The sequence below is a fragment of the Vanessa cardui genome, chromosome 11, assembly GCF_905220365.1.
Source record: "Vanessa cardui chromosome 11, ilVanCard2.1, whole genome shotgun sequence".
Classification (NCBI taxonomy): Eukaryota; Metazoa; Arthropoda; class Insecta; order Lepidoptera; family Nymphalidae; genus Vanessa; species Vanessa cardui.
Window position 1 is genome coordinate 2,542,913 of NC_061133.1, and position 17,284 is coordinate 2,560,196.

A 17,284-nucleotide genomic window follows, 5' to 3' on the forward strand; every position below is an offset into this window, starting at 1 on the left:
AAGTACTTCTCAATTGTTAATTGTGAAGTGTTATATATAAATATTAATATATAATTTTTAAATTTATATTCTACGATTTATAAAAACGTTAAAAAAATAAAAAATAAATACGTGAAGTATGGGAAACGTAAACATAAAATTTGTTTTTAAAAAAGGAACCCAACACATCATTTAACTTACGTCGTTTTAAAAGTTTTTCATCTTTATATCGATTTTATTTTGCGTTCAAATATATTCGGCTGGCGTTTATTCATTTAAGATCGACTAGATAAACATAACGAGTTCAGCCCTAGCCGCATGACTAAGTAACTGTAGTCACGATTTTCTTTAGAATTATTTAATTTCGATACTTAAGTAGTTTGTGAGTAATTTATGAACCATAAAAATAATGTGAATCATATTCATTTACAAAAAACAAATGACTACAATTTTTTGTTACTTTTTAAATATCGTAAACTGTTAAAGATTTAAATAAAGAAATCCTACACATTTTGAAAAGCAAAAACAAATAGATTTTAATTAATTAATTCCATTATATAATAATGTACCATTTAGGAGTATTACAAAGCCAGAATTTTGTTTCATTAAAAATTTAAACAACTATTTAATACTTTTGATAATTAAATGTTCACTTACCACAGCCGCAGACGCCATTGGTTCTTCAGACGTCATGGACTTTTGGAGCACTGAGAGCGTACTGATAATCACAGTTAATCACAAAGCTAAATATTAAATTGAACGTATCAAGGTAATCATCAGTACGAATAGCCGAGATTTGCCGCCAAAACAAAGCATTCCCTGTTTACGATCGCCCTACTTCTGCTGAAATAATTACTGATTTAACACTTATTGGCGTAAATCGTTGGCCTACTTTGGGCATTATTCGTTTAATAAAATTTTTGTGAAAGGAGTTTGAACAGCATAGTCGTCCGGTTATGTTTTGAGAAAGGGATCGAGTGACCGTTCTGTGGTGGTAGCGTGGCGGGGTGGCGGCCACCGCCCCGTGTACGTTCTAGCGGCGCGTGTGCTTTACAATAATGGATTTAATTGTTTTGTGCTCCTTTTTTATATAACGACTTCATACACATTTTAGTTCATTATTATTAATGTACTAACTTAAATAACATAGAAAGTACATATAATAGAACATAATAAGAAGGTATGAAATACTGCAATGTTGATGGATTAATACTTTTTTTTAATGAATAATATGTATAAAGAAGAAGTTTACACATTTTTTAAAGGATATAATAATTTATTATAATGCTTTAATTAAGATTATCGATAGGATGCAGTCTTGCCGTTTTTGTAAACATTCTTGGTCAATTCGTCGTGGTTATAATAATATAAGGGTTAGATTGTACTTTTTATACCACGTGGCGTGCTCATATTTTTTACGTTAACTGTTATTTGGTAATTATTATCGGTTTAATAATTTCAGGTAATTTTTCTTGCACGTGTCGAAATGCATAGTAAATAAAAAAGAATAAATTTTAAGAGAGTATTATATAAAAGTTGTTGAAATATTTTTTTACATAAGAATATTATTGACATTAATACCTTGTATAATAAATTCAAATTATTATAAAAATATTTTTAATACAAACTAACGAAATAAAATTGTTGAAGATTTCTTATTGTTTTTATTTTTTAATAATGGGTCAAATAGCGTATAGTTTACAAGTATATCATTAGAGATTTTAAGTTTATCATCAAAATTATAAATCATTTCGCTCAATAAAAATACCGTCGTTCGTTCAGAATCAGAATTTTCATTCCAAACTGCTGGTAGCTTCACTTATCATAGTTTGTTGAAAGTCCTTAAAAACCTACATGAATAAAGTATATTTTGAGTTTGATTTGAAGTTTACACCGTCTAGTCTGTTCGACTGCACATCTTGAGATCTTCAAGGCAGATAAAAACTAAAATTAAAAATATATATCCATACCTAATTAAGATTGTATTTTTAACTCTAAGGATCACTTAACGAATTTATTAATAAATTTAAAACCATTCATTTTATTTCGAATGAATATTTGTAAAAAAAATAGTGTTCATCAAAGACATATCTTTGCTTACGTTATGTGTGGAAGAGGCTTTAACTTATAACGTACGAAGGAGGGAGTTAGTAGTTACAGTATTATGACAGTTTTTAGATTGATGTATTGTAATTATATAATGAAGTGTGCACTTTTTTATGTAATTACTGAAAAAATGACACAATTAAAAAAGTAATTAATATTAATTCCGATGTACTTACTAATATGACTAATTGAGGGTTATTATATACGTACTATTTAAAATGATTTCTTTGACAGTATTAAATTGATTTATTCAGGCGTTAGATTAATGTGATTTTTACGTTTCAACGAACACGCAAGGTGACTTGTTAAGTTCTTCGAATCGGCTTTGCATCTGTTTTAATATGAAAAAAGTAGAGTTTGTATGTTCGAACGCGCTTCTCATGTTCAGCCTGTCAGATTTGAAAAACTCTTTTAACTTAATTTAAAAAAATATTCATATATTTATTGAGGACGGTGTTACCGAGGACAAGAATTGTAGTAGTTGTAACTCCATACGACTAGGTATTATTTATATATTCTACTTCTATGAATTGTGTGTGTTCCAGTCCATAAGGTTATTGACCTTTGAGTTACTAAAAGTACAAGATACATTTACCATCTTTGTTCCCAAGACTCTTACACCATTGGCGCCGTATAGAGAGGTTAATACTTCTCATATAACTGGTGTCTATGCAGTGGTATTCCATTCATGGCTTGTGAAAAACAGTATCAATAATACGGTATAGACCCGGGTCAAATCGCAGGACATAGCTATAAAGCATTGAACAAATATTTATTCGAAATATAACACAATCATATGTAAAAATAATGATTTACTTAAACTCTAATATAAATGTTCGGTTCGAACTTCAAAGGTCAGTCCGAAAAATAATTTATAAAGTTATGTAAAATTTACTGAAAGACGAAGTATTATTAATATGTGGGAAATATATTTGATTTGAAAACTAATTGTTAGTATAAGATGAAAATAAGTTTCATATAAGCCTTCAATCAACCTGAAAAAAAGGACGGCTGTTATTTAATTTTAAAGGTTTCATATCTTAAGGGACTTCAAAATACTCATAAATATTATTTGTATGCACAAAAGCTGCATGTTTTGAGTAGTTTTTTTGGTCTAATATTAAATTATATATATTTTTCTATATTGAGCATGCAAAGTTAGAGCAAAGTGTTCATAATAATAACCAATTATACGGTAATTCTTCTTATTGCGTTCAAGTAGGTACTTTCCATACATACGTGCCACACATATTTGCATAAACGATACAATTTCCAACTGCTTATAGTTTTTATTGCATTATAGGTATACGTATAATTAGGTTAAATGTCTAAGATTGTTTACGTAAAAGACGTATATTATTTAGCGACTATATCATATTCTTTAAAACTGCACGTGTTTGATTTTTTTTAGGAAGGCGTTCGAGCCTTCTGACGTCAGTGGTTCAGACCGTATGGTTCCGATTCGATCATAGACACTGGCTTAGTATGAAATATGAATCACTTTACGCCGTCAATGAGCTGGTAAACAAATGTAATTATATTGAATTGTACACCCTTTTACAAAGACACAGTAGTACTGTCTTGATTTTGACTGAAAAATAAATTATAAGTTAGTGAGTTAGAGTAAATTGGGTATAAGCAGATATTTCGTAGCATATTCGTAGCACTCGTAGCACTTTTGTTGATAATTACAAATACGTTTGGATTTTTTCTATTTCAATATATTTATGATTTTAAAACTACGCGAAAGGTAAAATGGTTAATCAATAATAAAAAACAGGCAACAATATGTAAACAAACCTATTATGTTGAAGCAGGAAAATATGTAAACAGTGCACGTGCCACGGAATGATTTACAAAATCACACAGCAACTACAGTCGACGAGTTATTAGATATGCATGACACGTATCCGAGCCGTTATGTCCCAGTGGTTACTAGACGTGAATCTTAATCGATAATTCTGAGTTCGAAACCGAAGAAAGTGCCATTGAATGCTGATGCTACTTTTATTAATTAATTATTTCGTGCTCGGCGATGAAAGAAAAAGTCATGTGGATAGGAATCTGCCACTATTCTCATTGGAGCAATGTCGTGGTGTCTGACGACCTCCGTGGTCGAGTGGTGTGTACACCGGTTTTCATGGGTATTTCAGTTGGTTCGATTCCCGGCCGAGTCGATGTAGATTACCATAAGTTTTCTATGTTGTCTTGGGTCTGGGTGTTTGTGGTATCGTCGTTACTTCTAATTTTCCAAAACACAAGTGCTTTAACTACTTACATTGGGATCAGAGTAATGTATGTGATGTGTCGTAAAAAAAAAACAACTAAGCCTTTTCCTCAAAAGTGATCTAGAGCTTTTGCCCAGACGTGGTTTGTTAACAGGCTTACGACTAGATATCCATAAGTTATATGACATTACGATAATTTTTTTAATTGTATGATATTTGTCTGGATTCGAACCCGCAAAATGAATCCACAAATAAACGCACTGGTCACATTTCTAGATCATCATTTAAAACGTAGTATAGTAGGTATAACTATTAAACTATTCATTTGATGGGTGTCATCGATATGAAGGAGCCAATAACGGAAGCTTTAAACCATTAAATTGATTGTCAAGCTAATATAAGCTTTCTGCGTTGGTGGTAAAACTGAATTTTGAATGCTAATTATTAAAAAGTATTGGTGACATGCGGTGACTGACACTGTCATAATAATTGCGCATCCGTTCGTGATTGGTTGGCGTACACAGTGAGCATATAGCGCCGCCCATCTGCGTGACACGCCCAGCATCTCGTTGCTAGGCAATAGAAGTTGTTGACTGAGAAGTAACAGCCTATACAATATTTATGTCAAACGTATTTTTCTTGCTACTCTGTAGAATCATGTTATTTTTAGATAGGGGATTAATATAAGTACTATCCAAGTAGCTAAATTATGATCTTTAATATATTTAATTCTATTTAAAAAAAACTTCAAGTACTTCGAAAACCGAGATATAAGAAACTGTTAGAAATTTATCATATTAGCAAAAATAGTTAAAAAATAGTTCTATGACTAAGTCTAGGTAATTGCCGTTTATTAGAAACAGAGTGACATAAGGCGTTTAAACTACTTTATATACTCTTTGGTTTAAACCTTGACTCTGCAGGAATATTAATCAGAATTATTGTAAATAGCTTAAGAACTCAGAATTGATAATTATACAAGAACATCTAAAAAATCAATATACATTTCTGACTAGATTTTTAAAATTGATGTGATTAATAGCGTTGGGGGTACAAATAGTACCTACGACACAATTTAGAGGTAGCATCGGCAAAATTCGTAAAAACGATTACTGCCGATTTACACCACCAATAAAAATAGCTCCCTATCGCGCTATTCGTCCCTATAGGTAGATTCTCGCGTCAGTTCAACCCGAGAAAGCAAATCGACGTGTCAAATTGACGAATATATTAGGTCATATGATATTACACGTTGTTAAGTTTGTGTAAAGATCATATTCACATAAGAAATAAATATTGATAATTTGGGATGGCGTACATGGATACTTGGATAGGATCGGTTTTACGAATTTTGCCAAAGCTACATCTAAGTTGTGTCGTACTATCTGGTAGGTACCCATAATAAGAAGCGCAAACTATTACTCTATGTCAATTTCTTTTATTATAAATTTTAAATAGGCGTCTTCTTTGTCGTATTTTATATACATTTAGGTTAACTCTCTTTTATATATGTGAATATCTAATAATTATATTTTATTAAGCTTGACCATAACGATTATTCAGATACATGCTACGAGTATATTACTCATAACTAAAACTGCTTTGTCATAAAAAAAATAATTTCATTGTGAGGGTTTGTTCTGTGTTGCGTAAGTAGGTCTAATTTAACAGTTTTTATAGAATTTTAGCTGCTATGTATGCATGTGGGTCAATACTTGTTCCAAGAAAATTATTAAACTAAACGGCACACTTCTGATGCTGATGACTGGTATACAACCAAACCTTTTGTGTTATGAGTTTCAGTTTAATAAAATGTTGGTTCCAAGAACAACTTTATACAAAAGAATAAAGTAACAGGGTTTCTTTTCCATTTGAAGAGAAGAAAGAGCTAAATCCAAAACGCAGCTCTAACTCGGGTTGATTGGTACAGATGTGGTAGAATTTCTTTGAAATTTTACGAATGTGTAGTCATTGTATGGCTTCATCAAGTTGTTTTTGTCATGATTTTTTAAATATACTTATATAATTTGAATTGAAATAATAATATTTAGTACGACTTTTTTTTTATTTGAAATAACATTTATTAGTATAATTATTGATTCGGTTATCGACACTGTAATGTTGGACTACCGTCACTTTCTCTCATGGCGTGGTGCGGCGAGCTGGTACTGCCTGACACGAGAATAACAAAAGGCGGTGGATTTTGAAATGGCACGGTAGAAGAAATCTAGATTCGTGGATGGGCGCTAAAGGATATAATTATATATGTACCTACAAATATATATAAATAATATATGTATCGATTGGTAAATTAATATAGTGACATAAATTCATGATACGTGAGTAGTTTTTTCATTTTCGACAAGTTGAATTATACATACAATTTTATTATTAAGGAATACAGTGATGCTTGCCTGATGCGCGTTCTTAATAAGAACAATGCCTTTCAGTTTTATTTATAGCAATACACTTATATAAAATATAAGTTATATACAAATTTTGTAATATTTTTTTTAACATTTAATTTGGTATTTGTCCTGAATAAATATCCACTTGTCATAATTGTTTTAATGTTCATTCTTAATTAGTATTTCATGCTGCGATTTAGGTCACCACATTAAATTTGTTTCGAGGTTATATTTATTATTTTGTAACTGTATATTCTTTGATTTCACGTCCTTGAGCCAATTCGGGGTACGTACGTTTAACTTCTACGCTAGCACAGACGATAAACGCTAATGAAAAGATAATTGTTAAAAAAAACTGCTTAGGTCAATGATGTTGTAGTAAACAGATATGTTATTAACGCGCAAAAAGTGAAGACTAGAAGACGTCTTCATTGGGACGTTTGCCTTTAGTTGTTTGTGGTTTAAGAATTTATTTTCTCATAAACAACATACAATGTTCACTTAAATGAGATATTTTACATAATAATTTAACTGACAATTTAGTACAGTAGTAACGACTTATACAATTCAAGAGTAATTAATCTAAGTATTTTTACAATAAGATAATAATTTTTTCTTAAAGATCGTAAAGGATTTTTCATTGAAAATTTCATTAGGTAAGCTATTGTATAGTTTTGCTCCCTCAAACTGTAGAGATTTAATTCCATATTTCGTCCTGGTCTTGGGTAATTCAAGTTTGTGTTTATTTCTAGTGTAATGTTTGTAGGTTTTAGTTCTAAACGTTATTTGTGTGTGTATTGTTTTTGTTAGTATTTTTCTAATTAATATGCATGTTTTAAATTTGTATAACTGGTTGATTGATAATACATTAGTACGTTTATATAATTCTTTGGTTGACATGTGGTAATCAAGATGGAATAATGACTTTAGTAATTTATTTTGCGAGATCTGTAGATCCTTTATATTAGTTTTATATGCACTACCCCAAATCTCAACAAGATATTCTAATAATGACTTTACAAGTGAATTATATATTATAATACGGATTTTGTGTGGTATACATCGCGACGATCTACGTATTGCCCCAGTGAGTGAATTTATTTTTCCTTGCAAGTAGTCTAAATGTGCATGCCATGTTAGCTTAGGGTCTAGGATTAGGCCAAGATACTTTTCTTCATTTGATTGTTTAATAGTCTGATTATTTATCATTATTGGGTTAAATTTTGGAATTTTTTTATTTTTTGCATGAAAAAGCATGAAAGAAGTCTTTTCAATATTTATAGTTAGTAAATTATATTGAAACCATTCATGTAATTTATCTAAATCATTCTGTGCTTTTGCTAATAAAATTTCAATAGAATCTTCAAAGTAAAATAAACACGTGTCATCTGCATAGAGCGATACTTCACCGGATAAATCCAGATGACTGATATCATTTATATATATTAAAAATAACAGAGGCCCTAAAATAGATCCCTGAGGTATTCCACAGGTAATCATTTTTGGTGTACTTTTAATGTTTTTAATCTTAACTATTTGTTGTCTGTTTGTAAGGTATGATGTAAGTAATTTTAAAGCTGACCCATGAATACCAATATTTGTTAACTTATTTATCAAAATGTTATGGGAAACAGTATCAAACGCTTTCTTTAAATCTATAAATACACCTAAAACTAATTTCTTTTGATCAATATTATTTTTTATTTTATTAACTAAATCTATTGTTGCAGATAGTGTGTTAGAATTTTTTCGGAAACCATATTGTTGTTTGTATAAAAAATCTATATTTTTAAGATAGTTATTTAAACGTACATGTATAATTTTTTCAAAAACCTTCGATAAAGCTGGTAGGACAGATATTGGACGGTAGTTTCCAGGATCAGTTTTACCACCTGATTTATGAATAGGGCTAACTTTTGCTATTTTTAGAGAATCTGGAAATACGCCTTCCTTAATACATTTATTAATACAATGACTTAAATCTTCACACACTAAATTGTTAATGCATTTTAATGATTTGGTTGTAATATTGTCTATACCTGAGCTTGAATTAACATTTAAATTATTAATTATTGTTTGGATTTCAATTTTTGAAGATAACTTAAATTCATTTAAACTGTAAGGGTGTTGTTGTGTATGTGTTATGAATGATGTTATTTTGTGATATTTCTGTGGTATGTTATTTGCCAAGATTGGACCGATAGAAGAAAAGTATATATTAAAAGACTCACATATGTCCTGGAGTTCATCAATAGTTTTACCATCTATTATGAGTTTTGAGGGAACAACACTACATTTATTCTTATTGGTAGCTAAGTTATGAATTAAATTCCACATTCGCCTTGGTTTGTTGTAAGTTTTCATAAAAGCAGCAAAATAATATCTATCTTTAGTATTTTTTATTAGAGTTCCAACATGATTCCTTGTCCAAATAAAATCATTATTTAAATCAGTGTTATTGCGATCATGTTTCAAGTCTCTCCATAACTGATTACGTTTGCTGATTTCTTTTACGTAGTAATACGTTTTGCGTAATTAAAACATCTAGTTATCCCTTTTACTTATCGTTTTTATCAATATATCCTTTTTACTTTTAACGAAATGTAAAAATAAACGGTCCCCGGCGCGGCACACTTTTTACTGTTGTTCAGTATGGATATAACATATCTGTTTATTAGAATATCATGGGCTTAGGTAATATTTTTCATCAATATTGAATTGCGAGCGCTTATATATTTTGTAAATACTATCGACGTTATTTTGACAAACCCACTTATTTATTAAGTAAATTCTTATTCAAAATAAAAAATATATCTATGGTTTTGCAGAAATTCATAAATAATTGTGTAATAGGTTATGGATAATTTTTATTTTAAAGCTAGTTTCTTCTTGGGGTGCTCTTTCAATTTGGGGTTTCTAAGATTATAGGCGGTGGTGATCTCTTACAATCACATGGCTCATTGTCTAGTCTACTTAGCTTTTCCATTTAATTAATTACCAACTAGAGCACTTATACCGTCACGTATTCCAGTCTGTTAGTATTTTTTGTACGTATGTTACGCAGTTTTTGAGAGACCTAAAAAGTTTAATTAAATATGTATCTGTAGCTTGTTTTAGGGTCAAATAATATGAAACATGTTGTAAATTTTTAACGATTACATATTAAGCACTAAATGCCGTTTTAAAATACATTTTACTTTTATTATAACATTTTAGACGCACATTGTCGAGTTTTAGGTCTTAAGATATATTTTAAAAGTACACATATATTATAAGGGGAATTATAACATTTTTGTATTTTTACAAGTTTTAATTAGACGTCATCTAATACAATGTGAAGGCCATATTGCAGCTGATTTTCAGTAAGTCATTTTTCTATTGATATCGGTTTTCGTAGTAGTTTAGTTTAGCATATTAGGTTATTTTTAATATATACGGTACTCTTCTAATATTTATATGACTTTTTTTAAAATTAAAAGACTAAAATATGTATATTTGATGATATGATCTCACTCTACTAGACCGAAAAAGTTTAAAATTTCTGAAGAGTAAGGATTTGACTTCATTTAATCTCATGGTAGGTACGTATGTATATTATAAAACTTTTTAATGATTTTTTGGTTACTGTACTTAATATATACATATATCAGATAAATAGATACATTTAAATATTTTTATATATTTAGGCCAATGTAATAGTTTGTACCCATTGACCATGCAAAGTTTTTTTTAATAAACCTATTGAACTGGGGATTTCTAAACAATATTTTTTTTAAATATAGGTACATAACTAAAAAGGTTTCAAATGCGATATATTAATTATTTGTGAACATCAATTTTGCTGTATTAGGAATCTGGCTATTTTTTAATTAACGGTAACGGTTCATAGATATATTTGTTCCACTTAATTTTTAACTCTACAATTTATTATTAAACTCAATCTCAAAAAAGTTTTATAGTTTAAAAAAATTAGTAACATCATGTAATAATTTTGTAAAGGCGCTGCTAGCCTACTTAAAAAAAAACTTTGTAATATATTGCTTTATTACCTATTAAATACATGTTAATCATAAATCTGCAATATGCGGTTAGATTAATCGTTCGAAATGGAGTCGCACGACTTCGTGACACGAAAACAAGCGTGTAGCAGCAACAATATATTTTTTATTAGTGTTTAAAATGTAACCTATTACATACTTGGTAGAGTTCACGGGTTTTAACTGTTAAGTGGGTGACTATATTAAATATTTTATTCTTTAACAACTTATATATTACCTACTTTGTACCTACTATATCTATTATAAAATTAAAAATATTTTTAGACACCAATTTCACACTTTTACCCCAATAGTTCGATATCTGTATTTGCGTATAGGTATGTATTTTAAGATTGAGAATATATTTTTTATATATTCCTCTTTCCAATATGGATGTGTATAAGTATGTATTAGGTTTTGATAAAGTCGATGGCCAGAATGTAACGAAAATATGGAAATGATTTTTTTAATGATAAATAAATTGTTTTGTGGTAACTCCTACAAAGCCATTTCAACTAAAAATGGCTGTTATTTCGATATCAATTATACTTGTAATTAGACCGAAACTTATATAGTCAAAAACAATTATTTGTCAAATAAGTTAAATAAAAATAGGTTTTTTCAGTCACGTTTTATTGCAGTTTAGAAAAATACAAAAAAAAAAAACACATTTCAAATTACAACTCCTTGCGTTTTTTTTTCTTTTTTGGGGCTTCGTCCGCTGCATTAATGTCAATTGTTTCCGAATTCTCAACGTGTTTATGTTTCGATTTGTTTTTCTTCTTTTTAGTCAAATTATCAACATTTTCATCTACATTTAGTTTATTTTCGGAATTTTCACTGACTTCATCGAAATTTTCTGTTAAAGGAGTTTTGTCTTTCTTTTTCTTCTTTTTTGGTTTCACAGGTTCTTTATTATCATCAGTTATTGTTATTTCATTAACATTATCTTCTTGGATTTCAATATTATGTTTTTTATTTGCTTTTTTACTCAAACATTCTTCATCAGCTGATAAAACTTCATTAGTTTTTCGTTTTTTCTTCTTCTTAGTTTCAGTGGCATCAATTACATTTTCTGGCTCGTCAGTGTAAACACTGTTCTCCTGGTTTTGTTTCAAATCTGTTGTCGATTCTGTATTCGATTTTCGTTTTTTCTTCTTTTTTGTTATTTCATTGTTATCATTTAAACTATCAGAATCCTTAATTACTATTTCTTCATGCTCCACAACTTGTTGTTCAGATGCTGTTTCTTCTTCATTCTTTTTTCTTTTCTTCTTCTTTTTCTTCGTTTCTACATCATTATATTCTACATTCACTGCAGACATGATTTCAGTATTACCTACGCTATCTTCATTTGACATTTCTAAAACGTCCTTCTTTTTCTTTTTACGCTTTTCTTTTAATTTTGTTTCATCTTCATTATGCACATCGGCCTCCTCTTTGATCTTTGAGATATGATCAGCAGTATCATCTTCTACTTTGTTTTTCTTTTTCTTCTTCTTTTTATTGTTATCCTTTTCTTCTGTTTCAACTTCAGAGAGCATATCAATTTCTTCTTTAACATTTATATCAGTTTCTTCGTTTTTGGTTGTATTTTTATTTTTCGCCTCTACTGCGCTTTCCTGTGACTTTTCCATATCTTTAGGATCTCTGTCTAAGACGGCTACAAAAAAGCCGGTGGTGAAATCTGAATTTGGAACCGCATAGAGACATCTTGTGCCCATGCTGCCGTACATTCCGGAACCGAAATTATTCCATTGACCCTTTAGAAGTTCTTTAACGTCTTGCACTCTCCATTTGGCTCGAGAAGTTTTAACGACATTTGTTATAACCCTTTCATTTTCTTCGGGAAACATCGAGCAAGTGCTGTATACTATTCGTTTCGCGTTTGGAAACGAATTCATTGCGTGCTTTAAGAACTTTTCCTGGAGTGAAGTTAGTCTAGCTAATCTTGTGTCCTCGATATAGTTGTGTACATGGAGATCCATACCTAAGATAAAAAGCGTAGTAAATGAATTTATCTATATTTTACAATATAAAAGTTCAGTTAGTTAAACATGTACTTGTTCTATTGAGTAATTTAAGTTATGTAGTGTATCCTATTGATATCTGAACTCTATAATTACATATTCATCTGTGTTTACTAATTAATCATTAAGACAATAGGTTTTTTTCAACATTTCCGACATTTAAAAAAATTATATGTTATCCTCTTCTAAATTTATCGCTTTTTGTTAGTTTAAAAAGTAAGTAAAGATATCATGACCTGGACATAATTGCAGCTCAAAAACAAATGAAATGTCTTGTTTCAGCAGATTAAGCGATTGATTTAAATACATCCAAATAAACAAATTGTTTCCAGCTTACCTGACCCTGAACAACTAGGATCCAGAAGAATGTATTCAACATCGTCACAATCACCTCTTCTTATTTCTAGCGAGTCCTTATGTAGGGTCTCTACGCATTTTGAACCCGTTCTCTCCACAAAATCACAAAGAGTTTTGTATCTGTCTTCATTTCTTTCGACGGCGTAAATTTTTCCCTGATAAATAAAATAAAATTTTTGCCAACACTAAAAAACATTTTATTACAATTAAAAAAATCCACATTGATTGCAGGAAGTACCTTTTGTATTATCATATTGAACGGAAAGTAATAATGCAATTATTATGGACAAATTTAAGGGATTTTAAAAAAGTTCTGTATCTATTAAAAAATCTGACTAGACAATGTGGTCCAAGAATGTATCATCTAGTATTAATATTTTCTATTTCTGTTTGTTAGATGGAAAGAAAAGTAAGCAAATATAATGGCCTATAGAGTACACTATCAGTGTTGCCAGACTACTTACCAATATTTAATAAATAAAAAAAGACTATACTTCAGCCAAATTCGATGTGGAATGTTTAATAACAAAGCGTTGCTTAGCAACCAACGTCAGGCAGATGCTCAAAACATTTTTAGAAATATGTACAACAATTATTTTTGATGTTAATAAAAATTAAAATTGATGATTAATAATAAAATATTTAAGACAAAGGACTAAGCGCATTCTTGGTTATAATTATAATACTTATGATCATCTGGAATAATGTAGATCTCAAAAATAATACCTCCAATTTTAAAATGATATCAGAAATAACCTCGTATTATATAATTCGCTTTATTAACTTTATCTATCGCCTCCCAAACGACAGGACTCATTAGATTAATTTTGTATATATTTGAATGGGTACATGGGAGGTTTGAGATTACAATTGCTCTAATACTGGAAAAAGCAACTTCTGTTGGTATGCTAGTTTATTAGTATGTTTTTTAAGAATTAATATTTAATACTTTATTAGGAATGCGCGATAAGTATATATTTTTATTATAATATAAAATTAAAATTGTACGACTAAAAATATACACCACCAATTACGAAGAGCCTATATCGCTATTATATACCTTCCTAAATCTGCCAATTGTTTAAAAAACACTCCAAATGTTACAAAACTGCGATTTCTTTACGTCAGTATTAAAATATAGGGTTGTTAGTTTTGTAGTAATATTATAGTGGTAATTAAAGATTTTTAAACTTTTATTTTAAGCTAATTTTCATATAAATTATATATTGACCGGCTAAATAAAATTTTTGGATTTTGTATTAAATTAAAATTTTTATTTAAACAGGAAATTGTGTCATAATGAATATAGTTGTAATTATAATAATTATTATTTTTTATTAAGAGTGTATCAACCCTAATTATGATGACTCATGGTTTGTTTACTAAAATTGCAGATCGAATGTGGCTGGAGTATAGTTACAAATATCATAAATTAAGTACAATACTTATTTACCTGATTTCTTAAATACGCCGCCAATTGGGTAGTTTTCATACCGGGCGCTGCACACATGTCCAACACCGTGCTTCCCGTTGGCGGCGCCAAGAGATGCACTGCGAGAGCCGTGGCCTAAATGTAGGTTTATACACCGTTAAGATAATAAAAGAATACTATTTATATCCTTCATATATTTACAGTACAAGTTAAATAAAACTATAAGCATATGTAGTATGATTTTAATCTAACATGTTAGATCACATCACAATTTTACATTAAAATAATATTAAAAATGAATTGGTTTGCTAAAGCATGTGCATGTATTATGAAAATAGTAGTGTTCACCCTATTGACTTATACATTCTATTGACAGCTCTATATTATGAGCTGAGATGGCCCAGTGGCTAGAACGCGTGCATCTAAACCTATGATTGCGGATTCAAACCCAGGCAAGCACCACTGAATATTCATTCATTAATTTGTGTTTATAATTCATGTCATGCTCGGCGGTGAAGAAAAACATCGTGAAGAAACCTGCATGTGCCTAATTTCACAGAAATTCTGCCACATAATATGTATTCCAACAGTGTGGTGGAATATGTTCCAAACCTTTTTCTCAAAGGGAGAAGAGTTGTTCATGCTCTATATGATGAAACAAATATTAGTAAATTACTACTTGTCAAATGATTGTCATAAGAAGATTAGACAAGAGAATGGTACTCAGCTATTTCGTCTAATTTAGATATACATAATTATAATATCATACCTTATCTTGCAATATAATTTGATTTTCCAAATACAAATCATGTTCATGTAGTTTGGTACCCGGTGCAAATACAAACATGGTCTTAACATGATAGTCTTGAGTAAAGTCATATTCTGTTAAACTTTGAATTTGCTTCAAGTAATCATCATATGTTCCAGATGTGCATCTGATGAACCTGTATCCTTCATCTTGAAAGGCTCTGATAGCATCTGAAGTGGCTAACAGGTTTGTATTGATTCTCACATAACGAGGTCTGTGAACAACTGAACAAGTAATCATTAGTAATATGTACCTTTGTACTCTACAATATTATGTAAATTTTTGTAATCTATATAATATTTATTTTAATTTGTAGCAACAATAAGGATTGTTTGTGTACAGGACATGATTGATGTCACAGATAAATATATAAGATAAATTTTAAAAAACTTATGTTGTTTTTTTCTACACCAAGAGCTGTATTTTATACAGTTAAAACTTTTTAGATTATATTGAAATTTGTTTGAATTTCTGATTATAGTACCATCAATGCTACATTTCCAAATAGTATCAGACTATAAAGTACAAATAAAATAGGGAATTTATTTTATTGCAATGCATACAGATCTTTAGCTAAAAAGATATAAATTTGCCAAGTTTTCATTTTATTCTGTCTCTGACTTATCTCATAAATCTCATAATCTACCTATAGCTAATTCTAATTTCCTACTAAATAAAAGAGGTTATTATAAATAAACTGTTTATTTGTTCTTAAATACATACACTTTGTGATACAAAGACATTTTTTGGTAATAATACTGAACAAAAGTGCAGCGGAATGTTAAAAACACTGAAACACAATCAATCCTGTTTCACATTTAATGAACTTTTTTCTGGCTCAGTTAATGGTTTGTAAGAATGTTGATCAATTTCATTGCCATGCTCGTCATATTCTTTTTCATGGTACGCTTTATAGGCATAAAGACATATTATTACATTTACTACAACTACTGCAGAGACAACAGACCAGCAAGTTCGTATAAATGGTTCTACAGGATAGTAGTCAGTCAGCATGTGACGAACACCAAAGAATGCTACAAATGGCAATGTAAACATGGCAACACTATACAAAAACAAATTTGCCAGTGCCAAAGCAGCCATCCTAGTTTGTTTCGGTATCAGAGGACCCTCTTTATTTTCAGCCATTGTGCTGTTCTATATTGTAGAATTAATCTGTAAAAGAAAAAAATAAATATTACCTTTAGAGTTCAAGTCATCCTGTTGTTCTGGTATGTTTTTTTCTAACTGCTCTTTATAGGACAAAATCGTTAGCTCAGGTTTGCTTTTTCCCGGCAATGCCTTTTTTCCATAAAGCAATTCGGCAGCTAAAATTTTTGCCAGCCAGGGATCTAATCGCGGTTCTTTTGTAAAAATTTGACAAGTCTCAAAAATCTTTTCGATATCGACAGCATGTTTAATAGTTTCTGTTATGAGTGCGTAAAGCACATTAGTTCTCTGCAAATACATATAATTTATACAAATTTCCTTTCAAACTTGAATATATATAAACTTTTATTTATATTTTAATACATATACTTACAAAATGCCTAAGTTTTTCGTCGTACAATAAAGTTTTGACACTGCCGCCTTCTGTATAAGCTTTTTTAAAAATATTTGCCGCTACTTTATAATGTCTGGGAACTTTAACTGAATGCTCAAACATTTTATGCAAAAAACATAACGTCGCTATAACCTTCAATGAGAAATCTCAAATCCAAAATATCCAAATTTCTAAATTTTTATCACGAGTTATATGTCATTGATATTTTTTCGACATTGCCATCATTTAGGTTAAGTTTCATTCGAGTTAATTAAACTACCTCGGATGTAACTCATTGCTTTTATTGACAAATTGACTTAATTTCCCATTAAAAATGATGAGAAACTTAATATTTAATT

General features: G+C 29.8%; 1 protein-coding gene across 1 annotated transcript; it reads right to left on the bottom strand.

Moving 5' to 3' along the window:
• Nucleotides 1–11,370: 11,370 nt before the first annotated feature.
• LOC124533584 (28S rRNA (cytosine-C(5))-methyltransferase) lies at nt 11,371–17,192 on the bottom strand. The gene is made up of 6 exons (XM_047108959.1): nt 16,926–17,192; nt 16,585–16,840; nt 15,347–15,609; nt 14,599–14,712; nt 13,126–13,300; nt 11,371–12,748 (listed from the first exon to the last, which is right to left on the bottom strand). The coding sequence occupies exons 1-6, from the start codon at nt 17,046–17,048 to the stop codon at nt 11,436–11,438; spliced, it is 2,244 nt and encodes a 747-aa protein (XP_046964915.1). The 5' UTR covers nt 17,049–17,192; the 3' UTR covers nt 11,371–11,435.
• Between the last annotated feature and the right edge of the window lie 92 nt (nt 17,193–17,284).